The 27,800-nt window shown below is 33.6% G+C and overlaps 3 protein-coding genes across 3 annotated transcripts; 1 reads left to right on the top strand and 2 right to left on the bottom strand.

Moving 5' to 3' along the window:
* Window positions 1-1,247: 1,247 nt before the first annotated feature.
* LOC148199096 (uncharacterized) lies at window positions 1,248-11,606 on the top strand. Its single transcript, XM_088113872.1, has 16 exons — window positions 1,248-1,385; window positions 1,502-1,592; window positions 1,889-2,063; window positions 2,146-2,251; window positions 2,743-2,825; window positions 3,502-3,528; window positions 3,608-3,720; window positions 3,865-3,984; window positions 4,405-4,485; window positions 4,626-4,690; window positions 6,292-6,348; window positions 6,549-6,620; window positions 6,706-6,954; window positions 10,479-10,594; window positions 10,826-10,939; window positions 11,231-11,606. Exons 1-16 carry the CDS (start codon window positions 1,335-1,337, stop codon window positions 11,391-11,393), a joined length of 1,683 nt encoding a protein of 560 aa, XP_087969998.1. The 5' UTR covers window positions 1,248-1,334; the 3' UTR covers window positions 11,394-11,606.
* Window positions 11,607-16,336: 4,730 nt separating this feature from the next.
* LOC124844038 (uncharacterized) lies at window positions 16,337-18,624 on the bottom strand. Its single transcript, XM_047320890.2, has 3 exons — window positions 18,300-18,624; window positions 17,252-17,463; window positions 16,337-16,828 (listed from the first exon to the last, which is right to left on the bottom strand). Exons 1-3 carry the CDS (start codon window positions 18,511-18,513, stop codon window positions 16,445-16,447), a joined length of 810 nt encoding a protein of 269 aa, XP_047176846.1. The 5' UTR covers window positions 18,514-18,624; the 3' UTR covers window positions 16,337-16,444.
* Window positions 18,625-20,238: 1,614 nt separating this feature from the next.
* On the bottom strand, window positions 20,239-23,646 carry LOC148199095 (UDP-galactose/UDP-glucose transporter 2-like). Its single transcript, XM_088111609.1, has 7 exons — window positions 22,972-23,646; window positions 22,538-22,566; window positions 22,238-22,439; window positions 21,802-22,044; window positions 21,478-21,579; window positions 21,271-21,378; window positions 20,239-20,669 (listed from the first exon to the last, which is right to left on the bottom strand). The coding sequence occupies exons 1-7, from the start codon at window positions 23,095-23,097 to the stop codon at window positions 20,406-20,408; spliced, it is 1,074 nt and encodes a 357-aa protein (XP_087967735.1). The 5' UTR covers window positions 23,098-23,646; the 3' UTR covers window positions 20,239-20,405.
* Window positions 23,647-27,800: the final 4,154 nt, after the last annotated feature.

Below are 27,800 nucleotides of genomic sequence, written 5' to 3'. Positions count from 1 at the left end.
CTTCCATGTAACCCAGATCTTTAAGTGAACCTAATACTCCAAAATAACACCATTTATCGAGATCTACGTCCCAATAAACTATCTCCCCGCCCATATACTTAAAGGGGACTTCTTTGATCAAGGTCCCACCGTGATGGACCACAACCTGAAACATGTCTTCACCCATCCCTACCCCAACCCTGCAAATGCAAACGGGGACCACTAATTTAAGTTAAACTAATATCTATGGGACCACTATCAACCATCAAAACAAGACAACTTTTCACCCCTACTTAAACCCCCTATAAAGCGACAACAGTGATAACATATACAACAACTACATGTCATAAAATTATCAAACATAAACCCTAACCTGATTTGCGGTTTCCAATTTGAGCTTCAGATTTCCGGTATCCAATTCGCGCTTCAGATTTCAACACACTTCCTCCACGATGATAAATCCCAAATTACCAATTTCTCTGCAACTCAAATCTTAACTTCTGATTTCTTAACCTCAGTAATATTATCACATTTACTCTCTCACAGCCACGTATCACCCTCTCACAACCACGTATTACCCACACACAGCCATGTAGCTAACTTCAGTCCACCCTGTCAGATGCTCCGTTAAAAACTCAACGCCGTTTCCAAAAAGGACTTGATTGCACACTTTTTACAAAAGTTGGGACCACATTGAACTTCTAAAAAAAGTAGGACCGAATTGAACATTTGCCCCCTTTCGAGGGACCAAAAGAGGTATTAAACCTTTTTATAACTTTAAAATGTTTAATTTCAACACTTAAATGAATGTTGACTATTTAATAAAGAATAAAGAATGTTCAGTATTTAGTAATATTATAATTTGTACTTAATTTTCATTACTTTTTAAAGCTTTTACTCAATTAATTAAATTAGTGTTGTAAAAGGTACATGCGATCCGAATCTGGTGCACTGCAGGTTGATAGGTTGATAATTTAGTGAACTAATTTAATTTGAGAAAAAAATTACCCAATTGAATTTATTGTCATTTGGTGAGTAAAATCACTTAATTATAATTTTTTAAAATAAAAGATATCTTTTTTAATTTAAATTTAAATAAATTTTATTTCTGTTAAATTTTAAAAATAATTTAAAATTAAATAAAAATATAATATACAATTGAAATAAATAAGCTTATAACATTAATAATGTTTAACCGAATTTTAAGAGGATCGGATTCAAAATTTATCGGTATTAAAAAAATTAATTCTTTCTTAAACCCAACCGTGGTATTTTTTACAGGATTAAACCCTTTAAACCTTTAGCCCCTGTCATCAAGTAGGCGCAAACCAAAAATTGGCTAGGTACCGGTAGCTATGGCGAGCCCAGAAGAAGCAAAGCTCGAAACTTTCATGCAGTGGCTACAGGTTCGGTAACATGCTTATTGATTTGTGGTCAAAGGATACGTATATTGGGATTTTGTGTTGAATACTTAATAGTGACTTTTGATAAGTTTTGAATTTTGATTTGGGATTCAATTCAGGCAAATGGGGTGGAGCTACGAGGTTGCAAGATCAAGTGGTGTGATTCCAAACGAGGGTTTGGCATCTTTTTTGAAAAAGATGTTTCTGATGGTAATATCAATATGGATTGAGTAGGGAGAAGGAGTTGGTGTTATTGGTTGTTAGAATATACGTGACATTGTTGTTGTTTGGAATGTGGAAGTGTGTGAAAATTTGTTAATTCCCTTTTGTTATAATCTTAAAATATTGAAATTCGAAAGCACTGGTCTGCCTTTGAAGCTAAAAAAATGGAAATCTTCAGAAAAGGAAAATATTTTAGGTGCTTAGTGTTGTCATCTGAATGTTTATAGTTCTGTGCCTTGACCACTAAAAAGAGGTAATGTAGTATTGTTTTGTTTGAAAATCAGGGGTTATGTTGGTTGTTCCACTAGATTTAGCCATTACTCCAATGAGGGTGTTGCAAGATCCTCTTCTAGGACCAGCATGTAGAGCAATGTTTGAAGAAGGAGATGTGGATGACAGGTTACTAATGATATTGTTATTGACTGTGGAGCGGTTGCGTAAGAATTCTCTATGGAAGCCGTATGTATGGTTGACTGTGTTTCACTTTGGGAATCAGATTGTGTTGTGAGTTTCACTTGTTGGGTGGTTGAAACTAAATCAGGTACCTCGATATGCTTCCAACCACTTTTGGGAATCCACTTTGGTTTAGTGATGATGAACTTCAAGAACTGAGAGGAACAACACTATATCGTGCGACTGACTTGCAGGTAATTTTTCTTGTGACTCGTTCTTTTTGTACCATTTACCAGTTGAATTACAGTTGTGCTTTTCTTGCCAATTAGAAGATGTATCATGATAAAAACACAAGACTGGTTATTCCTGTGTTCGCTTGTCTTTGTTTCACTGCATTTCAAAAGATAGTTTGTGTGACCTTATATGAAAATTTGCTTCCCATAATTTCAGAAAGTAGTTTGTGTGACCACTCTGCTCTGAAGCTTTTACTTGTGTTCTTCTTGGAGTAATGATCAATGTGATAAAATGGCATTGAAGGAGCATGCACTAGATACACTATAAAAACCACTTAAAATAAACTGAAGCTAGTTTTATTTTAGTCTGATTTCACCTTCCATTTGAACATGTTTAGTTTTGTTTTATCGTGTTTTTCTGTTTGAGACACAACCAGAGCCAGAGTTCAACTCTGCTATTAACTTCTGGTCACTTATTCAATAGTATGTTTGATAACTGTATTATCTTGCAGAAGAAAAGCCTGCTTTCTCTGTATGAAACTAAAGTGAAGGATATAGTGAAGAAACTTTTGACTCTTGATGGAAATTCAGAGATGTATGGGTAAAATTGTATTTGTATTGATTAGTTTATGTTTTTTAAGTGGTTAATTCATAATTGAAACAGTTTACTGTTCTTGAATTTTTGATGTCTTATTTATAGCTAATTAATGTAGGATATACGTTGATGATGTATTTTGGTTTTGGGATTGAGTGCTACACTTGTGAAGTATAATTTACTTGTTAAGTTCACTACTTCACCTTATATGAAAGCTATTATGGCATTAAGATTTAAATGCGAATACTCTGTACTATGCTAAACGTGCCTCTGCTTTTCCTATTAAGTTCTATTCAACATAATTCATTCAGATGTAAGTAATCTATTTGTTGATGTTGTAGAATACGGTCCTTTGTTGAAAAAAGCAAGATATTGTCTTCTCTTTTGCTTATAGTCTGCCACTGAAGTACATGAACATAGAATTTGATTGATCAATATGACATTCTATGCAATGCTATTTACATTTCAATATTGTCTTTTCGATATACCCCACATCAATCTGCAGTTAATATTTCTTCATTCTACATTAAAAAATGCCTTCACTATATACCATTCAACTATCTTCAGAATGATGAATTTAAATGTTTTAGATTTGTTTTCAAACAGCTATTTAACTTGTTAGCTAAATTTTAAACGTACATTTACATTGCTTATCTTATGCCTGACCTTTTTGCAGTGAGGTGTGCTTTGAAGATTTCCTTTGGTATGTGGTGTACTTTAGTGAATTTTAATGGCTTCAACTAAAACCTTGGACGTTGATAGTAGACTTGCCTTCTTTCTAGGGCGAATTCAGTATTTTGGACCCGTGCTTTAAACATTCCAATGCCTCGATCTTATGTATTTCCAGAAATGCAAGAGGATCATGACAGTTGCATTCCTGAAGCTGATGAAAAAAGTGAGTCTGTCTTTTTTCTCTTTCTAACTTTTTTATAACAATTTTCTCTGCTGTTTGTGTCCAATAAAAAAAGGTCAGAATTTAGTATTTCTATGAATTTGAGAGTACAAAATGTTATTAAAATAGGGAAGTTTTTCATTGCAGGAAACCAGGTTAAAAAATCTAACAGTCTGACCACGAAAGTGGCATGTAACAGTTGCACAGTGACAGGAGAAACTGTTTGGGTGGAGGGTCTTGTCCCTGCCATTGACTTTTGTAACCATGGTAATTGTTTTGCTTGAACCGTTGACATTTATTTCACTTCTACTCTACTTTGCTGTTCATTTCTTCAATGTTTCTTTTTGTTCCCCTTTAGATATTGTTTGATACAAAACCCACTCTTAGATGTGTAACAGCGTATAGATTTTGGTCAATTAATTTCTTGACATCATATCAAAGCCTTTACGAACAAAGAGCTAAGAAATTAGCCCTTGTTGCTCCAATTCTGATAAATTTTGGTGCAAATTATGAAGTGATAATGTTCATGTCTTCAGGGGGTCATATCATTGATAAATGGGAGAGATAAATGAACTATTTGTTTCCATAAACATGTATTCCTGACTCTGTGCCTGGGTGTGTCATCTTCATGTAATATATGCTAGATATAACAAATGCCTTATTTACATTGATCATGTGGTCAATCAGATCTAAAGCCGATAGCAACGTGGGAAGTTGATGGAACTGGTTTAGCAACAGGAGTTCCTTTCTCCATGTATCTTATTTTGGGTAACAATTTTTCTTTGTACCTTCATTGTCATCCAAAATAAGCTTTTTCCACTTTTTTGCCTCTGCATTTGTAGTTTCTTTTAAATGTCTATTTAATTGAATTTTTCTTTCTCTCCATTTTTCTTTTCTTGATTGTGAAGCTGCTCAAAGTGACTTGCAAAATGACCAAGAAATTTCTATTAGTTATGGAAATAAGGGAAATGAGGTACTTTATATTGTTCTGTGGTTTTCAAAACTGAAACAATTTCCTATATTATTTTTTATATTCTCATTACTTTTCTGTTCTATTTTCACCATTCATTTTAAGCTCCAATTTTGTGGGCTTCAAGCAGAGAAGTCTGCAAAGGGAAATAAGGTTTTTCATGTGGCAACCGCTGGTGTAATGTCTTGTTGGCAATATATTTAACTTCACTGCAAAAGATTTTGTTGAACCAGATACATAATTGCCTTGTCAATAAACTGCAAGACTGGGTTGCCCTGTACATCTGTCCCTTTAACTTCTTTGAGTTCACATGTACCATTATACGTATGTCTTAGTTGCATTTTACTACCCAATTATCATTTTTCAAATTTACCATCAAGTTTTTTCTCGCACATTTTACTGTCACAGTTTTCAATTTTCAACAAAATTGTGACATGTCCTAAAACATGATGCTGTTTTGTTACCATTTTTTTTTCAAAACAACATCATTTTGTTACCAACATGATGATAAAATGCTTACAAATTAGAAAACATTATAGTAAAATGTGCAAAAACATATTCGTGTAAAATTCACCACATGATAATAATAATAAAGTGGGTAAAATGTGGGTTTGTGGCCATGTCAAGTAAGAAAATGTTTTATTATGAGAGATGAGGGGGATTAATAACTGCAGTTAGATCATAATACTCATTTAAATATTTATTAACGTCATTTTACATTATCAAATCTCTAAATATTCATAAAACCAAAATAAAATTTCTAAAAGATCTCAATCATTTTCATTTAAAATATTTCAATTATCTTATTAATTTTCTTTAAGATTATGATTAACTCATTACCATGATCATTGTCACTTTCATCATGATCATTATTGACATCACCATCATGGACACTAGAATCACCACTATCTCGTTTTGGCTAAGTTGGTGTTGGTTCTAGTGGTCAATTGTGGAAACAACAACAAAAATAGTGTGTAGGGTGGTGGAAACATCGACGATGATGTAGTGGTGGTTTAAGTAGCATTATAGTGGTGTCAATGATGGCGGTGATTGCAATAGTGACAATGATAATGATGGTGATAAGATAATCATAATCTTAAAGAAAACTACATGATTATTAAGATATTTTATAATGAAATAATTGAAATCTTAGAGATTTTATTTATTTTTTATGAAGATTTAGAGATTTTTTTGTTATAAAAAAGGAAATAAAATACTAAGAGATTTGATAATGTAAGTTGTACAAATGATTTTATAAATAACTATTTTAGTCTAAACTGTTTATTTTGATCTCTATAATAAAACATTTTCTCACCTTATATGGCCTCCATACTTGTCTCTATACTTTTAAAAAATAAATAAAAAATAAAAAGAGGGATATGAGAGGTTAAAATAATAAATTGTGGGTGGTTTGTGCTGTGCTGTTGGAGGAAGCCAGTGATTTGGGGAATGTGGGAGAGAAATAATACTTTACAGTGGTAGTTACAGAGTAAAAATAGAATATACAAAATGTGTACAATAAACGACATATCCCATCTATATATGAGTTACTTTGAAGCTTATTTCAAGTGCTAATGGTTTTCGTATTTTTCCACCTGGCACAGGAACTTCTGTATTTGTATGGTTTTGTCATTGATGAGAACATAGATGACTATGTCATGGTAATGACTTATACTTTTTAATTATTGCTACCACCCTCTTTATTTGTTGCTTAATGGCAATTTGAATTTGTGGCATGTTTTAGTAGAAATACTTAGTAATATCCACCTCATTTTTTAATCAGTTCCTTGCAATAATTACCCAATCAGAGTTGCAACTATAAAAACATTTCATTCTTTGACTGAATTGTTTGGTCCTCCAGGTCCACTATCCAGCAGAAGCAATGAATACTATTTCCCTTTCAGAGTCCAAAGGACAGCTTCTCGAAGTGCAGGTATGCCAATAGTTTACCTTCATCTTTCTGTTCTAAAATTTCCGACTTCTGTAATTACACTCTCTGTTTCTTGATATGTTTACAGAATGCTGAAATGAGATGTCTTTTACACAAAACGTTTCTGGATAATGGGTTTTTTCCGCTAGGGACCCAAATCAGTGGAGAAGATAACAAGGGAAAAGCTGAACAAGTTTGCAACTATAGTTGGAGTGGTCAGCGCAAGATGCCATCTTATGCAAACAAGCTAGTGTTTCCTGAGAAATTTATGACTACTTTGAGGACCATAGCCATGCAAGAAGAAGAGCTTTACAAGGTTTCATCAATGCTGGAAGAGGTTCAGTTTCTATACAAAAGTTTTCTTTTCATATTTCCTTTGAAATGTTAGACTATTGGTTCCTACCTTTGTCACTGAAATTGCATTTTTCTCTTTATTTAATTAGTCTGCTATCTAGTTTTACCACATTTCCTACCCGTTCCATTAGTTAACTGCTACAGGTTAAGTGACCTGGTTACTTGACATTTGATTCCATGCTTTCCATCATGGGAGGGACAATTGACAACCTCTTTGTCTTTGAAAGAGAAACAAAACCCTTGCCTTACCTACGGTTAAATTGCTTACAACTTAGTAATATTCAGACTGATAATACTAAATGAAAACAATTGACTGTATAGTCACTGCCGAGCATATGTGGCAATATAACAATCCCACTGATGACTTGAGTATGTTTTATTATATGTGATGAGTTTATAGGATGTTGTCTAACTCAGTTGGTTAGAGCTCTTTGATGGACTAAGTGGTCATGTGTTCAAGTCTTGACTTGAACATAAATTTTTATGTTATTTATATATTTTATTGATATAAGTGCAACACATATTATTGAATGATTGTTAAATTTGTGATGTCTAATATTCTCAATGTGATCTGTTGGCTTGTTGGTAGAGATGATGGTCTAGGATTGAATGGATGTGAGTTCAAATTCTAGAAATAAAGGTTTGATGTGAAACCTTTTGATTTTATGTATACTTTTGTCTGGGGTGCAAGAATGTCTTTTACCCTTCGTGTTTTGAGGTGTAGAAATTATAAATGGGGTGTAGGAAGTAAAGGCATACACTTGAAATAAAATAAGCAGAAAAATAAAAGATTTAAATGAAGATGTTATAGTTTAAAAATTGGTTGAGATTTTAAGGAAACATTATCTAGGCAATTACCTTATAATAGATTTTAATTAATAGAAAAAAAAAAGTTTATTAAAGGAGAAATAGAAAGAGATTTCTCTCAGATTATACGTACATATCTTTTTATACATCTTCTCTTTCTATCTCTCCTTTAATAAACCTTTTTTTTTCTTTTTAATTAAAATCTATTATAAGGTAACTGCCTAGATAATGTTTCCTTAAAAGTCTCAACCATTTTTTAAACTATAATTGCTTCCTTTAAATCTTTTATTTTTCTGCTTAAAAGTCTCAGCAAGGTTTCACATCAAACTTTTATTTCTAGAATTTGAACTCACATTCATTCAATCCTAAACCATCATCTCTACCAACAAGCCAACACATCACATTGAAAATATTAGACATCACAAATTGAACAATCATTCAATAATATGTGTTGCACTTATATCAATAAAATAAATAACATGAAAATTTATGTTCAAGTCAAGAATTGAACACGTGACCACTTAGCCCATTAAAGAGCTCTAACCAACTGAGTTACACAACACCTTATGAACTCATGCACATAACCAACTCTTTTTTTTTGTGATTTGAGAAGTAGGGTTTCATTTGAATTGGATTTGGGGTTTTTCATGTTTTGATCTTGTAGTTTCGTTTGGATTTGGGGTTCTTGATTTTGCGATTAGGGTTTTTGGAATGGGGAATATTTTAGGGTTTTGTAATCTTTTCTTGTGACTTGGAATTCTCGTGTGTATTGAGTTTGCAATGAAGGAATTTGGATTTCTTGATTCTCCTCTGCAGATTGTTGTTGTGATTTAGGGGTTAGGGTTTTGAAATGGGGATTTTTGGGTTTCAGATTCTTGCGTTTTGGGTTCTCGAGGTGGTTGCGATGGTAGTGGCAACCTGTTTTGCTCTGAGTGGTGCAGCCATGGAGGTTGCGGCAGTTGGCTGTGGAGTCCTTCGTGGACTTGGCTTGGGCTAGGGTGTGTTTAGAACTGGACTGGGCTAATTGGGCTGTAAGACCCTTGAGGGGCAGATTTGAAATCGCAATTGTAGAGACTCAAAAATAATAATAATAATAAGACAGAGAATTCAAAATAATAAAAACTTATGTCTCTAAAATTAAAATAATGGGAAATAAAATTATTTAATTAACATTTGATGAAATTGGAAATAAAAATTAATTGGGTTTAAAGAGGAAAATAATGAGGTTACAATCATTAGTTAGAATATTAAATGATTTACTAATTTTGGTTAATAAAAGAGGAAAATAATGAGGTTACAATCATTAATTTGATTAATAAATGATTTATTATTTTTGGTTTGTTATTAAATAGTATTTATTTATTTAATTTATATTTTATAACCTATTGTTGGAGTGGACCCATGAGGGTTTCATGTTGAGCACATTGCATTTTTGGATTAGATTTGAGATAATGATGAAGGAATAATGTTCAGCAGGGGATAAGAATATCAGGATAGACGTTTGATTGATGTTGAAACATGAGTGAGTGTTGGGTGCACCTGAGTGAGAGGTTGATGAGCATAAGAGTGGGGTAGGTCCACTTGCTGTACCTAGTAAATCCTGAGATTATCGATCGTCTGATACGAGATAGCGACTCCCTTTGGCCTTGTGTGCGAAAAGGGGGTGCTCGGGTATTGAGCCTTCTTTGTATGGGGGTGATGGTGTTTGTCTTGTCCTTGTGTGGCAAGAAACATGTTCCTTAGTTAGGATGGTGGGACTACTCGAGCAAAGCTGTAGGGGAGGCTATAGGGGGCCTGTAGGGGAGGCTACAAGTTTGTGAGGTAGGGTACAGGAGTGTGACTGATTCTTTTCACTATGGAGTTTTTGGTATTGTAGAGGCTCATGGTGTCATTCATGATGAGGTTATTCCTGATGGAAGTACATGTGTTGATGATTCGTGATCATGATGTGTTTGGAGACAGTATTGATAAGGATAACCTTGATGGTATAGTTATGATATGAATGATGAGGATGTTGATGATAATCATGGTGTAGAAATGATTTTGTTAGTAAGATAGCACTGGAGATGATTGATTTGTTATTAAGTTGTGCTTGCTTCCTATGTACAAATTTTATTGTCATTGGTTGTGTTATGGTAACTTACCCATATTTATTGGTTATACGGGAGTAGGAGATGTTTCATATACTCCAAATGCATGATAGAGACGTGAGAGTGGGTTTACTTTATTTCGTTTTGTGCTATAAATTTTAGAAACAATGTAAATGGGTTTACTTTATTTCGTTTTTATTTTATTAATTTCGGTATTATATAATTGGATTTCCGCAGTGGTATTTATGATTTTAAAAATTTTAATTGGGATCTTACATAATACATAATACAATTGGGATGTTACATAATACAATTCACTTCCAAGCTCAAATACAATTTTTACATGTTTCATTAATTGTTTATAATTTTCATTACTAACTTTCTGTATTTTGCTTTTATTTATTTTGGAATCCATGTACTCAATTATATAACCATTCTTAGTTCTGGTGAATTAAAAGATCAATTACCAGTTCTTCATACCTTTTTCTTCTACTGTTGGCCGATTTTGTGTTAAAATGAGATTAATTTATTACTTACGTTTAGCTAGAAGCCTAGAACCCGAAGGCAAGTGATAAGCATTATTGTTTGATTTCATGCTTTCTATGAAAAGCTTGCTGGACCTGAAAGGGAGAGAGAACTATCAGATACAGATGTCCAATCAGCAGTATGGGAGGTCTGTGGTGATACTGGAGCTTTACAATTGCTTGTTGATCTTCTTCGTGTGAAGTAAGTTCCAGGAATTACATAGCCATAACTACTGATAGGATTATGTTAATTATAAACTAAAATGAATTTTTCCCTACTCCTAATCTGCATGCCTGTTATTGCCACTTGGTTTCTGCAAATGATGCTTTAATCTCTTTTAATTCATCATTTCATTTTGAGTGAATAAGGACACTACAACATCAACATTGATGATGTTATGTGCCATGCCTAACTGATTTCAATGCATTCAAGGATGATGAATCTTGAAGAGAGTTCCGGAACAGATGAAGATGACCTTGATTTACTCAGGAAAGCCCTTATTATTGATGACCAGGAAGATAGCAAACAATGCACGAGCAACTTAAGGTAGAAATTAGTATACTTGATTTTAGTATTCATATATGCCTTAATTATTAGGGATGACTCTGATGCCTATCTTTTTTCAAGGGTACAGGCAGTTAAACTGAGTCGTCCATCATTTCAATGGCTTTTCAAATACTAAAAAAATATCATGAAAACAACTTATATGAAAATAGTTTAACTCTATTCCTTGTTTATTACAGAGACAACATATACATAAACATCTGTTTACTAAACACTTAAGTTGTTTATCTATACACCATTTCATTGTATTATTTGTCTTTCCCAAAATTTCAGCACAAAGATAAATGACTCTGAGGAGCCAAAGTTGATGACTAGAAACAAGTGGTCTGCTATAGTATATCGGCGTGGACAGAAACAGCTAACAAGGTTATTCCTGCAAGAAGCAGAACATGCTTTGCAGTTATCACTGAATGAAGAAGAGGTGACTTCTTGCTAACTATGTCACATTGTTTAGTCCTATTTTCCCACTTTCATCTTAACCAATGGTTACTCTTTTCGTTGAGTAATTCTTAAATAGGTCAAGTGCCTATAGACACAACACAACTAATCAAAACCTCGAGTTAGATTAAAATAATTGTAAACACTCTATTCACTCAAGAATTGCTCCATCTATGTTCTACACTTTATTCATTTTTATTGGTTTACACAATTCATTCTTTACTTCTTTTAACTCTATAAAAGTAATAAATTTAGAACTGTCTAACTGCAGACCTTTAAAAGTGTAATCAGTTAAAAAAAAACTACGAATTTATCTGCTTAATTTGATAGAAAATCATTAATTTTTTAAACATACTAGTTTGATAACTACTGACACACCAGAACGGAAAAATGACGCACGATAAAGAGGTAATAAAAAACCGTAATCTTGAATCTGTTTGAGTGAAATGCATAGCAAGAATGTAACAGTTTTGGTCAAAAGTTATCAGTAACATGTTCTCCCTAACACAGTAGCTAACTCAAGAGGATGGGTTTGCAAGTTGGACAACCATTGCACATCATAACTTATATTTAACGATCATAAAATAAATTAATTACACATTTAACATTCAATCTTTATGTTTGTAACAACATTTTACTGTTTTCTGCATCTGAAGGTTACCCGTTTCAGTCTTTGAACTATGCAGTTTTAATTTTTTAGTCTTCATATTTATTGTATCTTCAACAACAAATTTCTGGTGGAATTTTTTTGTGTACGGTAGTGTTAGTTAAGAGAGTCAAGGAACATTGATCTCTACAAAAATAAAATTATAAATACATGGAAGTATAATGTGTAATTTTAAGTAAGTATAAAGATTGTTTCAGTAGGGGTGTGGAGACCAAGATACGAACCTAACAACCTTGCTCCGTTTCTCTCTTGTGCTGGTTTCACTGTATTGTATTTCTCTCTCTCTTCTCTGATCCTCGTAAGCAAAGTGGGCTGGGTACCTGCAAAGGCACTCCGACGCTCAAGTCAACAGGGGTGTTGTTCGAAATATGAAAATCTCAATCAATTTTCTCTTAGGGGAAAAACGTACCTTTTTTCTGGTGTGCTTCGTATATTTAAATTAGCATAATAAACCGTTTACCTGAAAATCCGGTCAGTTACTGAAGTTGACTGTTTAGAAGTTGTAACCGTCGAATTGTGCGCTGACACTGAGTCAATTATTTCCACGATATATGGTCGTGATTCGCGGCGTTATTCAGTCAAGGTGTGTAACTGCTTAACTGCTAGATCACGGTGTCGCATTCTGTATGTCGATCATCATTCGTGTCGACCTAAGTGGATGACGTGTCGGACGTATGTCTCATGTCGCGACATCGCTTATGCGGCTGTCGAGCCTCAAATGGTCGAGAGCGCCACGTGGTCGTAAGCTATTACGGTCGGTTATCAAGTGATCGACCAAGCTGTGTGGTCGAACGTCATTACAGTAACCTTCAGTGGTTGTTATTGGTTGACCGTTGGAGGGTTAGGTATCCTATAGTACATGCCCCCCAAGTCCGAGTAAATGGGTGACAAAGTTACGAAGGACTTTGAGTATTGTTTGAAGAATCGAGGGGAAGTGGAGTAGACGAGGAGTCGTGGAGAAAACGAGGAGACGTGGAGTAGACGAGGAGTCGTGGAGAAAACGAGGAGACGTGGATAAAACGTGGATGACAGCTGGGCATGGCGTTACGAATTTTAGGGTTTTCCCGCTCCTTTAGGGAAGTGAGGAGACGCGAATTAGTAGCCGTTAGATCAAAAAGAATCCTACGGCGCCTGACGATTAAACGGTTTTGGCTTCTTCAGCACGATTCAGAAGGGGTTTAGTGTCACTTTTGCGGAAGATCAGACATTGAGAGCGTGTACTGCTAGCGAGAGTGCTTCTTCTTCCGTCAGTCTCATTGCCTTCGTTACTACGAGAATCAACCAGGTAACCCTAAAATCTCTTTCGTCTTAGTGTACTTACTGTTGATCATGGAAGGGAGGGGGCAGGATACTGGGGGCGAAATGCCGGGGCTGTCATCTACGGTGGAATGTTCCGCAGTTACCACAGTACCGTATGGGGAGAGAGCCTTGAAGGATTGAGAATGAGAAGGTCGATTTAAGAGATTGTCTACCCTTTTGGATGAGAGGATGAAAATTGAAAGATGAAATCCCGCTGTGGGTTTTTCTGATATGGAATGTCAGTGACAAAGATGAGGCAGCCATTATTAACCCAGCAATTTGATAAGAAAAAGTGTGGAACTTAGAATTGAGAAAGGTTGGTCAGTATCATCGTCGTCTTGAGGGATCAGCGTAATAGTGTTTGGGAGGTGATTTAGGAATTTAGGGTTTTTTGATTTGCGGATCGTGCAATCATGGAGGCGATGGAGGTGATCTAATGGTGCTTCCGTGACAGCAGCGGTTGGTGGCGCGGCGGAGGCTGATGGGTGGACCCGATTTGGGGGTGTGATTCGATCTGGTAATGACAGTGGCGTCACGGCTTACGGAGGAGAATCTTGGTGGCGATGCAGCGATTTGATGGAGTAGCTCTATCCGAGGAAGTGATTCATCGAGGCTGAGTGCTCCTCTTGCGGTTTTTGTGAGATGACACTCGGCCCCACGGTTGGCGCCAAAATGTTTCAGTAGGGGTGTGGAGACCAAGATACGAACCTAACAACCTTGCTCCGTTTCTCTCTTGTGCTGGTTTCACTGTGTTGTATTTCTCTCTCTCTTCTCTGATCCTCGTAAGCAAAGTGGGCTGGTCAAATGCTCTACCACTGAGCTATGGACCCGTTCGTGCACCTGGGTTGGCGAGCGCTTAAGAAACAAAAGGTCGAACAAATTTGAGGCCGAACGGCCAACTTCTTGAAGGCTCGAAAACATGGATTGACGAGCGCTTGTCGATGTGGATTGACGAGCGGTATTTGAACGCTCGTTGCATCGGTTTGACGAGCGCTCGTTGAAATGAATTGATGAGCGACATTTGAACGCTCGTTGACATGGGTTGACGAGCGCCCGTGTTGAAGTATGGTCGAACATCTTCGAGGCCGAACGTCCGACAGCAAGGACGCTCGCACACAGTGATTGTCGAGCGTTTCGAATTCTGAGGCGAGGCCGAGTGCGGGACGTTTCAGGACGAACGTCATTTACGTACGCGAGGCCGAACAAGAGTATGGCCGAACGATTGAGTGTTGAGATCGTGCATGACCGAACGCTAAAGGCCGAACGTCAAAGACATGGAACGATGGCCGAATAATCACTGAGTGAGTGTTGAGCCCTTGAGGCCGAGCATCGATGATAGTCGAAGCGACGAACGCTCGACAATCTAATGGCCGAATGATTGGCCCCAAGAGAACGAACGTCGTTTGCGTCGAGTGGCCGGATCCAAATGGAGTGTCGAGCGTGAGGGCGGTTTGGACGCTCGACACGTAGGTTAAATGCGTGGACAGTTTGAACGCTCGTCACATGGCTTGTCGAGCAGTATTTGAACGCTCGTTAACAAGGATTGTTGAGCGGTGTTGGAACGCTCGTACACATGAATGGACGAGCGGTCGAGAGGTCGAGCGGTATTTGAACGCTCGTTAACAAGGATTGTCGAGCGGTGTTGGAACGCTCGTACACATGAATTGACGAGCGGTCGAGAGGTGTTCGAACGCTCGTACATACGAATTTGAGAACGCTCTCTGAACCAAATGACGAACGCTTTTGAAAATTTGATGTGATTGGGCGAACATAAGATAGACTAGAGGATGGTCCCCTAGGTTTGATGGTCTGGGTGTTCTAGGGCGAACATCTACCAGCGGGAGTGTATCCCTTTGTTCAATGTACCTGGGTGTTCTAGGGCGAACATCTACCAGCGGGAGTGTGTCCCTTTGTTCAATGTACCTGGGTGTTCTAGGGCGAACCTCTACCAGCGGGAGTGTATCCCTTTGTTCAATGTACCTGGGTGTTCTAGGGCGAACATCTACCAGCGGGAGTGTATCCCTTTGTTCAATGTACCTGGGTGTTCTAGGGCGAACATCTACCAGCGGGAGTGTGTCCCTTTGTTCAATGTACCTGGGTGTTCTAGGGCGAACCTCTACCAGCGGAAGTGTATCCCTTTGTTCAATGTACCTGGGTGTTCTAGGGCGAACATCTACCAGCGGGAGTGTATCCTGTAGAACGTTCGTGGACATGGAGTGAATTCCTTAGAACGCCCGGTTTTCGGTTGACCGCTGTGACCTGCGTAAGATAGGACGTTGTATGGACGTGTATAAGACTCAAATTAATAATTTAATTTTTGCAAAAGTTTAACTAAAAGAAGGAATATAGAAGTTTGTGACATTTTGTGATCCAGGACTCTGGTTTTCTCTGTAACACGTCTGAAGGGTAAGATTTTTGCTATTAAATTAATGATGGAAGATGCTTTTTGGCACATTGATAATGAAAGCTATCCTATGATAAAATAAGCATCGTTTCTTTGCTGAATATATAAAATAGGCATTGTGCCTTACAATCATGCATATTTCTGAATTCGAGTTTAGTATTACAAGCAAGATAATATAAAGATATTTGAGAAAACTATTTATAATTAAGTCTCGTAATTTTTTAATATTTAAAACTATGATGGTGTTATAATTAATTAAAAACAAATTTAAACGCCGAAAATAAGACTAAGTTGATTTTAAGAAGGATGCAATTTTATAAAATAATTAATCAAAGAGTGTAACTCTATTATAAACTTATATCTTAAAAGAGAATGAATGAAGCATTACTCTATTATCATTCTCAAGAATGAATGAAGTTTTTTTTTTATTATATAAAATTTGGTAAAGATTAGTATTGGGTGGAAAAAGAATTATAGGCCCATATGCAGAAATTCAACTAAAGATATTGCCTTATCATAAGTAACATTTTGAGAAAGGTTAGCTAAGAGCTTGAACAAATAGCAAGTTCATAAACTATTCCAAAATATAAATATTAAACCTATGTACCAGTATGAAAACTACATTTATCCAAAAATAAAAGGTGTTGTCAGATCCATTCAATTCAACTATAGTTATTCATCAACTCTCTAATCCTGTCACATGCTTAAGCATCCATCCTACTAAATAAGCAGCAGCTGCAGCTATGGAACCACTGAAAAGTGTGACAGCCACAGAGAACATCATGTTTTGGCCAGCAATCCTTGCCTTTGCCACCCCAAGAAGAGCAAGGGCAAGTGCAGAAGCTAGGCAAGCACTAACAAACTTGATAGAGTCATTGTCTGTGAATGGTATGAGGATAATGAAGGAGAGCAATGGAATTGAGCCAAAGAGCATGAAGGATGCAAAGGTCACAAGGCCATTCTTCCATGGCTTCACTTCTTTGTCTGCTGGCAGCACTCCCTTGTCTGCCATCATTCTCTGGTCTACCATGATGTCCTTGTACTTTGTGAATATGTTCACAACCTTGCACCAAGTTAACATATAAAGAGTAAACTTTTGATTGAGCTGAGTTTTGTTACAAATTTCTCCCCTTTAAAACTCTTTTTCTAACACACATTTTATCATTGCTTAAATTTATTGAAAACCACCAAACTAAGATAAAGTCATTTCATAAGATGTAAGACCTGTCAAAGAAATTTATTTTCAGTAAATTTTAACTGATAATAGTGTCTTCAAAAGAGTGTTTCTGGCATTTGTTTATAATACATGTACCAATAGTGTAAGTCTCTTATTGTGTATGATAACTTGTTTTTATATTAGTTGAGTTGAAAGTAATATCTGTGATAGTTTCTAAAGGGTAGGTAGATAGTAAAAATTTTACACTTGGAAATGTATGTGAAACTCTAATTTTGTTTCAAATGGTAGTTTTTATCATGCATACCATACCATGGTTGCATCATTGCAGTCCATCCCAAGAGCTTGATAGTGATTAACTAACTCTGATTGCTCCTTTTTCCTTTGGTTGATGACATCCCATTCTGTCACTTTCCTTTCCTCAATGATCACTTCCTGCTCAGAGCTAGCAGACACAGAGTCCCCAAACCCCATTGATATTGCATCTGCCACAAGGTTTGAGAATCCAAGAACCAGCACATGCCCTGCAATTAGAGTATAGCATATAAGTTAAAATAGCATTTATTCTATACATTGGCATCGATGGCATCACGATCTGTATCAGTGTTTCTGACAAACATGAATGTACAAATGCATACACAGTGACAACAACCTTAGCCACACAACATAATCTCCTTGTGATTGGAATGCCTTAAGTCTTAAATTCAAATCCTATAATCTCCATTGTAAAAATTAATGTAATTTGTTGCGAAAAGGACAAGCTGCCATCATACAATCTTAGCACTAAAAATTAATGTGAAAAGGACCAAAGCTGCATATAAATGCTGAAAATCTCGTTTACCTCCACCATCACATAATCAAGAGGTCTTTTATGCTCAGCTATTCAACAAGGAAACACAGGTGACAGTTGTTTAAAAGAAAATGAAATTTAAATGCATAATCTAAATGTGTTAACACATTTTAGATTTACTGTGATTAAAAGGCAAACAGATTCACTGATATTAAGCATCTACTGTTAAACATTAATTTTAAGCAGTTAAAAATGTAAAATAGTATTTACTATTGTAATGACACGTTAATATCACATCAATATTATGAATAATCATAAATTAACACAAACATGCATAAATTTATTTAATTAAACACTTGAATATTTATAACATTTAAGAGGATGTATGAGCTGATAACAACACATCTTGAGCTTGTGACCTCTGGGGATGATCTAGGTTCCATTTCAAGATTATATATCCTTAGAGTGATTACCAACTTAAAGGATCAACATTTGTAAAAGTATCTCAAAATTTCACCAAAATATCAAATACACTAATGACAGTTAAAAGAAAAAATGACCCATAAATACCAGAGGATCTAGTGCTAGCATTGATGGAAGAGATGAGAGAAAAGCAAGTGATAATGGCATCAAGCCCTGCAAAAACTATGCTCTTTACATATTCTCCTTTCCAAGGCTCTCTTGGTCTCTCACTACTCTTTCTGTCTGAGTCACCACCGTCCTCCGCCGCTGTCTGGAGGAGCCTTGTGGTGGTGCCACCACTGCTGCCACCTATTTCACCCATTAAAAATCACGCCTTTTTTTTTGTATTTGTTTTGGAACTTTGTGGTGTGTATCAGAGTGGTAAAAAATATTGAAGTTGTTTTTCACTCTAGTTTTGATAGTGATGATTCAGGTGAGAAAGGTTGAATTGGTGTCGCTATGCATGCAATTGCAGAAACACGTTGGCAATGAGTGGATTTGTTTTTCATTATTTGATTGACACGTTTCCATGATGATTCATCACCACATTCCCACCGTTTCATCTTCAACAACACTTATCTTCTTCTGCAAACTACTGTAGAAAACCACACCTGTTATTTATTTCGTTATAATAGCTCTTTCGGCTTTTCAGAATAATACTCAAACTTAAAGTAAACTACAAATTTAATTATTAAAATTGTAAGTTGAAAATTAATTAAATAATAAAGTCATTCTTAAAATTCTCATAATCAATTTAGTTGGGTCAAATTCATCTCTGTAATCCACAAAATACTATCTAAAGTATAAATTGTAATATTTACACAAATTAGTCTTTTAAACTTTATACTTTTAATAATAAGATAAACTGTTTCTAATTATAAAATTTTAACTCTGACTATTTCTAAATTTAGGCTTTATAATTATTAAATAATCTGTTTTAATGTTACCTTAAAAATTAAATTAATTGATAATTTATATTTTTAAATGTTTTTTATCATTTTATTTGTTGTAAAAAACAATTTGATTCTTTTTACAATATTAAGGAGTAAATTAATTCATGATTTATAATTTTAGAGACTAATTTACTATTCTCAAAGACTAATTTGTGGAAATATTACAATTTTTATGATTTCATCCTACATCTCACGTTAACACATGAAATTTTTACTCAAAATAAATAAATAGTAAATATAACACAAAGTCGATGCAATTATTAAATAAATTTTTTTATCATTTATTTAAGTAAATTTGAAGATAAATGAGAGTAAATTTAGAAATAAATTTTTTTATTTTGTCACATCAATACAATTCTATACTAATTCTAAAAAATTTTATTTTCAAATTCATTATTAATAATATTTGAAAGAATAATAAAATATTCATTATTAATAATATTTCAAGTTGCTAGAGTAATACGATAATAAATAAATATATTAAACTACTCAATATAAATATATACTGTAGATATAAGAATTAAAACTAGAACTTAACTCCATCAAAATGGTTCTTTTTAATTATTCAATTAACAACTTATTTTATCATTACAACGATTTGAAACGTTCTTTTTTATATTAAGTTTTGACATTAGTTATTTTTCGCATAATTTCAAACAAAACTGTACATGCTATTAGTTGTTTGTATTTAAGGAAATCTAGTGAATTTTAAATGAATTGTTTTTATATGTTCATGAGTTTCAATTATTTAAAAATCATTTTCAGATATGCGTCACATCAACTCATCTATATAGAAAAAACAAATAAAATATTCATTTTCATAGAAATGAGTAAGTCCATACAAAATATCTAAGAATTTAATTTTAATAAACTTATCCATACATACATATACATTCATACATACATATATATATATATATATATATATATATATAGATATAGATATATATTTATTTATTTATTTTGAAGTTATTCATTCAGGTGCAAAACTTATAATGTCAAGTCTCACTGTTGAGAAAACAGTATCAGTATCATTAAATTTGAGTAACAGCAACCGTGGAGAAAGAACAGAAGCTTTAAATGCGGTTTGACAGTAAAGCAATAAAATCTGAGACTTTCCATTAAAAAAATAATATAAAATTCTAATTTGGACATCAAATTATTTTCTTTTTCTTTCACATGACATGAAAATAACAAAGATATTGTGAATTTAAAAATAATATGACATAAAAAAAATTACTTTCATTTAGAACACATTAAGCTAGACCAAGGGCCTCCTTTCATCATTTTCCCCTGCAGAATTTGGCAGATTCCCCAACTCTTGATCACCAGTAGATTTTGCTCTGAGTTCCCCTGGAGATGAACTTAAGACCCTTTTGTTGCTACTGAATTTGCCATCAGGCAACATCTTCAATGTGATTCCCATAGCTATGAGTAAAAGTCCACTCCCATGTTGTTCTGTCAATGGTTTTGTGAATATCAAGTATGACAGTAGCAATGTCACTGCCTTTCTTGCTGTTGTTATCTGCAACAATATTCAATGAGCTAAGTTAGGATCACATAATGTGATTAAAGTCGAATTTTTCTAACACCCATATGCTGGTTATTTATTTATCTATGATACCACTGAATGATTGAATCGAGTTAAAGGGTGAGTGAGAATAAATGTTGTTTTCATTTTCATTTTCATTTAATCTCATTTGTGACTAGTAACAGACTCTTTTAATACTTAATTCCAAAACACTGTCTTATTAGTTGATATTCATGAAATGATAAACTAAACAACACTTTTTCCAATCAGTTGAATGAATGAAAATCCTGCGAATAGTTGGAACTCACATATTTAGTGAAGGCTCACATGACTTTCACCTAATACTATTAATAGTGTCAAGAAATGTGATGCTAATATCTTTCCTTATGTCAGAACAAATTTCAATTCAAGTTAAGTTTTTTAATCCAAAAGGATCATATGTTTGGTCATTGAATAACATTTAAGAGTGAGAAGGCATGGAGCCTGGTGTGTTTGTTTTTTCACATGGGGGTTATTAATGTTAGGAGCTGTAAAATGGTCCAAAAATAATTGACATGCCAATAAAAGGAAGTAAAATCATGTGAAAGCAATTTACCATTGCTGTGGTGGCAGCACCAAAGATGGCAATGAGGGAGAGAACAGATACTTGACCTATAAATGTGGCCATTGCTTCAAAGACCAAAACTCCATACACATAGGGATGCTGCAAGGACAAGAAAAAGTGATTCTGCTTAGAAAAAAGAAAAAAAAAAGCATAACATGTTACTGGTGTGGAAAAGGGTAGTGTTTATTCCAAAATTACCTGTGAGCATGAGGTCCATGCTTTGAATAATTCTCCTGTGAAAAGCATGGGTGGGATCAAGAAAGGCAAACCCACTACTGTTGAGCAGAAGAGCATCTCCATCTGTGTTTACAATGAGAAAAGTACTAGAAACTTAAAAGGCTACTATTATATATATTTATGGTTCCTATGAGGCTTAAACTATTACATCAGAAGAACATAAAAAGTTATATGGTTAAAATTTTCTGAGAAGTTAAAATATATCTATGTTGTTCAACATAATTGACATAAGAAATCAAGCACCTTGAAAGGCGCAAAGAAGGTACAGAAAGAGAAGGAAATCACCTGTGTGGTCTCAGGGTTCATAGTGAATATCGCTTCCTGAAGATTTCCCAGGAAAGAGTCCATGACCAATGCTCCAGAAATCATAACAACACCAACGACACTGAAATTCGGTGATGTCTGTGCATCTGCTAGTGTGAATAGGATCAGACCAACTACAAGAAGTATTGCAGATACATATTCATGTAATGGATATTTCCTTCTCAGACCCGGAATGAAGGCACCCATAATCATCACTGGCAGAACCTATAACACAAAAACTGCTTCAGTTACATTTCAATGTTTAATGCTCGGTTTAGCTACAACATGGTGATACAGTTTGAGGCAAAAAACCAAGATTTGGAATCATTGAACTGTAGCTGATACAAAGATGTTTCCTTCAAAAATGGGTAAAGTAAGGATATGATAGAGTTTCTTTTCATGGGCTTTTGTTACTTACCTTTGTGGATTTGAACATGATTTGTGCAGGATAGTTAAGAAAAGCTAAAGAACCCTTTGTTAGGCCATGAGAGCCCATAAGTACAGCTGAGAGCTTTACATAAGTTTTCCATGAATTCACCATTTGCTTGCTTGTGAAGCCTTGAAGGTAAATCAGACACAGGTACACAAACCCTTGAACAAATGTGAAGTACCAACCATAGCTAAAACAAGTAAAAACAAACCACCAACTTCACCGTTAGACCCTATTCAAAGCTGCAAAACAGTAATAAATAGAATAGTACCAAGGTGAATCATTCACCTAAAATGGAGCCTATTATACACATATTCCTGCAAAATAAAGCAAATGAGAGAACACTTTATTAAAACATGATTATTCTCATTCCAATAACTAAAGAAAAGAAACAAAATTGAAGCCAAAAGTCCCCACAAAACATCCAGAGAGAACAACAAAAGGCAGACAAATCTTGGCACATTCGACAAAACATTTTACTTGAAAAATAATCTTTAGGCTAGCAATTATGAAAGAAAGGAAAGATAAAAAAGAAGGAAGAAATGTACAAAATCAAAGAAAACCAAATCCGTTTTACCACTAAAAAAACTACTTTTTTGCTTTTTTTCTTTCTCCCCTTGCTCAGCCCTTTTTCTGAAACCCAGTTGCAGAAAAACATCAAATTCAAGAATTCAAGAAAAGCGAGAAAACAGAGCAGATATATGATCCATCTTGACATCTACCTCACAGATGCCATTAACAAGATATCCAAAGAAGAACCCCGATGAACAAATAAGGAATTGCTGCCATCTTGGTCGGTCAGAGAGTGAAATTCCAAACAAACTACGAGCCTGCTCCTCGTTCTTCATCTGTTCACAGCACTCCTTCTCTGTCCACTATTCAACCTCCACACCCAGAATCCAATTCACCAAAAAGACAACACCTTTGGAACTCAAACCATCAACCAGCTAGAAATCTTGCTCTTGCATGTCGACTTTGCCAACCCCAGAAAAACAAAATAGAATTTTGATCACAAAAAAACGGAAACTTATCTGATAAGTGACCAATCTTTGCAAGAAAGTTGCAGGGGGTCACCACTTTGTGCATGTAAGATTGAAAGAGAGAAAGTAAAAGGAGAGAGAAATTGAAAGAGTATTAGTAGTGTGTGTAAATGTGAGCATTCATTCATTCACCCACACAATCTCAGCTGTCTCCTACGTACTAGTATATATGTTTATGTAGTGTTGATTCCAAGCAAAGGTGGAAGGAATTGAATAAATAAGAAAAGAAAGAGAAAGATTTAATATTCGGAATTATGAAGGGACGCTCTTGATCTCATGGGAAAGGACTTAGGAGTATTAAATTGTGGCAGAAGCAGAAGGAGAAGACCAGCTTGGGGTTAAGGGCAGTTATGTCATGTGGGCTACATGCATATATCCCTTACTTCATGCCCCCTGTTCTTATTATAATGACAATATTGTCTTATTATCATAGTCCTAAAAATATAGGGTAGGTCCTACATAGGAATGATTTTGGAGGGTACCTTTCTTTACTTATGTTTTAACTTCACAAGTGCAAGTTTCCAATAACCAATGTAACTTCTGGTTATTGGCCATTTTGGAGTTCCACTCACAAACACCTCATATTAGGAATTACTATAACACCGTTTTTATATATTTTATTATAATTTTTCTATGATTCATTCCTTTATCAGAAATTTTATTTTCGGAAATATACATCATGTCAATGAATTTGATTTATTATAATCAGCCATAAAAATATAAAAATATGTTTTTAGTCTCTACATTATCATAATAATATGATAAATTAGTTTAATTATAAAAACTTTTGTGCTTAACCATTTATAATTCACCGATCGAATAGATGAAAATAAACTTTCAACCATACATTTTTGGACAGAAATTAATTTGTTTTATTATTACAATTTTAATAAAAGTGTTTCCGAGTTAGGCTATATAATTTAGATAAATTTATTATCCAACCCACTAACAAAATATTTAATTGGATTAGGTTTATTTTTGCATTTCTTTTATATAAAACTCAATTCAATCTTACTTTTAATCAGATTGAATTGGGTTGATGGAAGATTTTGAAAAACCTTATGTAAAAGTAGTAGAGGAAAAAATGTTACTACAATTACCAATATTAAAATTATCATTATTATCAATACTACAACCACTATCATTAACACTATACAATCATAATCATTCTCACTACCACTATAACTGCCATTGTTATTATCATTGTTGTATCTACAAATACCATTGTTAATATTACTACTACGATCAATACTATTACTACTACGATCAATACTATTAATACTACGATCAATACTATTACTACTATGATCAATACTATTATTACTATTATCAATACTATTACTACTATTATCACGGTCAATATCACCACTGCTACCATTACCATGGTCAATGTTATTATTTTCATTATTATTAACATTATCGTTATTAATAGTATGACTACTTTTGTCACTATTACTATGTTATCATTGTTACTGCATACACTAATATAATTATTAAGAAAATATGTTTTTAACAATTATTTTTTGACAATATTTTTATAACATTCACATAGTGATTTGTGATTGGTTCTGTAACATCCCAAAAATACAATAGTAAACCATATGATAAAAATAATTACAATTAGTAATATATCAGTTCAGTTTTACACTAATTAACGCAAGTTCATGGCCGAACGGTCTTACATAAAGGTTTTCATTTAAACCTACACGATAAGGGAAAACATGACCGAACGGTTTACAAAAGATCCTACCGAACGGTCAGATAAAATCAAAAGAGGAGGTGACCGAACGATCACCTCACAATAAAACTACCATCTACTAACCGAACGTTCCTACTGCTCGGTCTTCACTTCCACTTCTATCAAATTTTCTTTTTCCAGTGCATCTTCCAACAGCGCGTCTCCTTCTGCTCACATCCACATGGATGATCATTGCAATGACAAGGACGGACGTACAAAACCAGACAACACAGGAAAAACACAGGGCATGCTTATATAATTTAATTTAAGCATACACATACACTTCAAACAATCAAATGCACAAGGCAAATTCAACATTCGTAACATACAAATCCTATTACTAGACTGACTGTCCGGAATGTATGAAATCTATGTAGCTACGACATTCGTACACCCGGGTTATTGGCCATTTTGGAGTTCCACTCACAAACACCTCATATTAGGAATTACTATAACACCGTTTTTATATATTTTATTATAATTTTTATTTTTCTATGATTCATTCCTTTATCAGAAATTTTATTTTCGGAAATATACATCATGTCAATGAATTTGATTTATTATAATCAGCCATAAAAATATGTTTTTAGTCTCTACGTCATAATAATATATAAATTAGTTTAATTTATCTTTTTTATCTCTAACTACTACTTGTAATCAAAACCTCTACTACCAACTATTAGCACTATTATCACTATTAGGATCATTGTCACTACGATTACCACCATACTACTAATATGATATAATTGTAATATTATTTTCGACAATTAGATTTTCTCTAAACAAATATCGAATCGAAAATTAAATATTTTGCGATGCTTCTTGTCTTGAAATGAGCAGTGAATAATTCAAATCAATCTAAAAAATAAATAAAATTAAGAAAAGAACGGCGAGTGACACTCATTTGAAAAAGCTTTGTAAATTATGAATTAATTATAATTTATCTTATGCAATTAATTATTGTTGATTCAGAAGGTCGTTTTGTTCGTTAATCAATCATCACTCACACACTCGTTGACATGGATGGAGTACAGTTGTATTCTTCTTAATTTACAGAAGACGATAATAAATATAAATCGCTAGTTTAAACAAACTCAATTTTAAATTAGTTAACATAATGTCATAAGACTTTATTTCACTTTTGGTATTCTGCTTAAAAATTTTAATTTATATTTTTTATTTTATGTAATTGAGTTTTTTAGTTTTAAAAATAATTTAATTATGTCATCTTCGTTATATTAACATTAACTTTGTATATATCACTTGTCATTTGTAGTATTTTTTTTTTCTTTTGATTTTTTAAAAAAATTTGTAATGTCAAGATAGTATTAAGTTTTTGTCATTTTACGTGGTTATGATTATGTTATGTGTTCATCATACAATGTTATGTGTCAATGTGACAGTAACTTATATTCAATTTATTTTTTATATTTGAAACTTTAACTCAATTTAGTTTTAATTCTTTTAAATAGAACAATATACCCTCTTTTAAAATGGAACCAAATTAATAATTAAGATTAATTACAACTTTTATATATATATATATATATATATATATATATATATTAAAACAATTTTTTTAAAATTTATATATCAAATCCCTTCACCTAAATATTCAAATTAATTTTATTTTATAATTTGAAAAAATACATTTACCTGTTTTAATTAATATATAGTAAGTTTAAAATATGATCTTTTATTGAAATTAAAAATGTATAAAATAAAATTAATGTTAATATTTAGGTGAAGTGATATGATGAATAAATTTTTAAAAAATATTTTAGCATGTATATATAAATCCTAATTAAGTTTAATTACTAATTTGGTCTCATTGTGGAAAGTGACAACATTCTCCCATTAAGAAAAAAAGAGACTAAATTAAGTAAAAAATTCAAATATAAAGACTAAATTGAATACAAAACATTGTGAGGTGGTACTAGCATCAGAACATATGACATTGTATCAACATGTGGCACTACACTACCACGTGACACGATAATGGCCTGACACATGACAATTTTAAAAAACATCAATAAAATAAAGGTTTAATCCTTTCGAACATCCCTATTTCTGTAGGATCGTCTCAAGTAAGTCCTCGTATTGTAAATGTTCTCGATTATGTCCCTTATTTTGAAAAATTGAATCAATGTAGGTCTTACCGTTAGTTCCATATTAACACCGTTAAAGGGGGTGACACGTGTCAGTTCGTGGTTTTTTTGAATTTTTTAATTATATTTTTATTATTTTTATTTGTATTTTTTATTTGTATTTTTTATTTTTTTAAAAGTAAAATTTAAAAATGCCACGTGTCAAACTGATAGTGTGCCACGTGGAATGGCAGTGTGACATGGCACTGACAGTGCCACATGTCATTGTCAGGCCACGTGTCATTGCATTAGTCTCAATTTGGTCTCTGTATTTTTATTATGTTGCAATTTGATCCCTGTATTTTTATTTTGTCTCAATTTAGTCTTAATTTTAAAAATTAAACAATTTTTTCCCTCCTCAAATTCAAACAAAATTTAAATTGTATATAAATCTTAACAAATATTTTTATTAAAATTAATATTTTTAATAAATATTTTTAACAAGATTAAGTTTAATTATATTTATATTTACTTAATCATAGAAATGTTAATTATGTTATTTAAATATATCTATAAGGGTTTAAAAAAAAGAGTGACATAACATGCTGGTGTTATGTTATGTTATTTAAATATATACAATTTAAACTTTGTTTGAATTTGAGGAGGGGAAAAATTGTTTAATTTTT

This window comes from Vigna umbellata, chromosome 4, assembly GCF_029865625.1.
Source record: "Vigna umbellata cultivar VRB3 chromosome 4, Vumbellata_1.0, whole genome shotgun sequence".
Lineage (NCBI taxonomy): Eukaryota > Viridiplantae > Streptophyta > Magnoliopsida > Fabales > Fabaceae > Vigna > Vigna umbellata.
This window is presented reverse-complemented; position numbering and strand designations above follow the sequence as displayed.

Coding starts and splice junctions, on each gene's coding strand:
- LOC148199096 (XM_088113872.1), top strand. CDS start 1,335: ATGGCGAGCCCAGAAGAAGCAAAGCTCGAAACTTTCATGCAGTGGCTA. Junction 1,386..1,501: donor CTTTCATGCAGTGGCTACAG/GTTCGGTAACAT, acceptor GATTCAATTCAG/GCAAATGGGGTGGAGCTACG. Junction 3,985..4,404: donor CATTGACTTTTGTAACCATG/GTAATTGTTTTG, acceptor GTGGTCAATCAG/ATCTAAAGCCGATAGCAACG.
- LOC124844038 (XM_047320890.2), bottom strand. CDS start 18,513: ATGGGTGAAATAGGTGGCAGCAGTGGTGGCACCACCACAAGGCTCCTC. Junction 17,464..18,299: donor TGCTAGCACTAGATCCTCTG/GTATTTATGGGT, acceptor CTCTAATTGCAG/GGCATGTGCTGGTTCTTGGA. Junction 16,829..17,251: donor ACTGCAATGATGCAACCATG/GTATGGTATGCA, acceptor ACTTGGTGCAAG/GTTGTGAACATATTCACAAA.
- LOC148199095 (XM_088111609.1), bottom strand. CDS start 23,097: ATGAAGAACGAGGAGCAGGCTCGTAGTTTGTTTGGAATTTCACTCTCT. Junction 21,379..21,477: donor CATGGACCTCATGCTCACAG/GTAATTTTGGAA, acceptor TTGTCCTTGCAG/CATCCCTATGTGTATGGAGT. Junction 20,670..21,270: donor GTGCTGCCACCACAGCAATG/GTAAATTGCTTT, acceptor ATATTGTTGCAG/ATAACAACAGCAAGAAAGGC.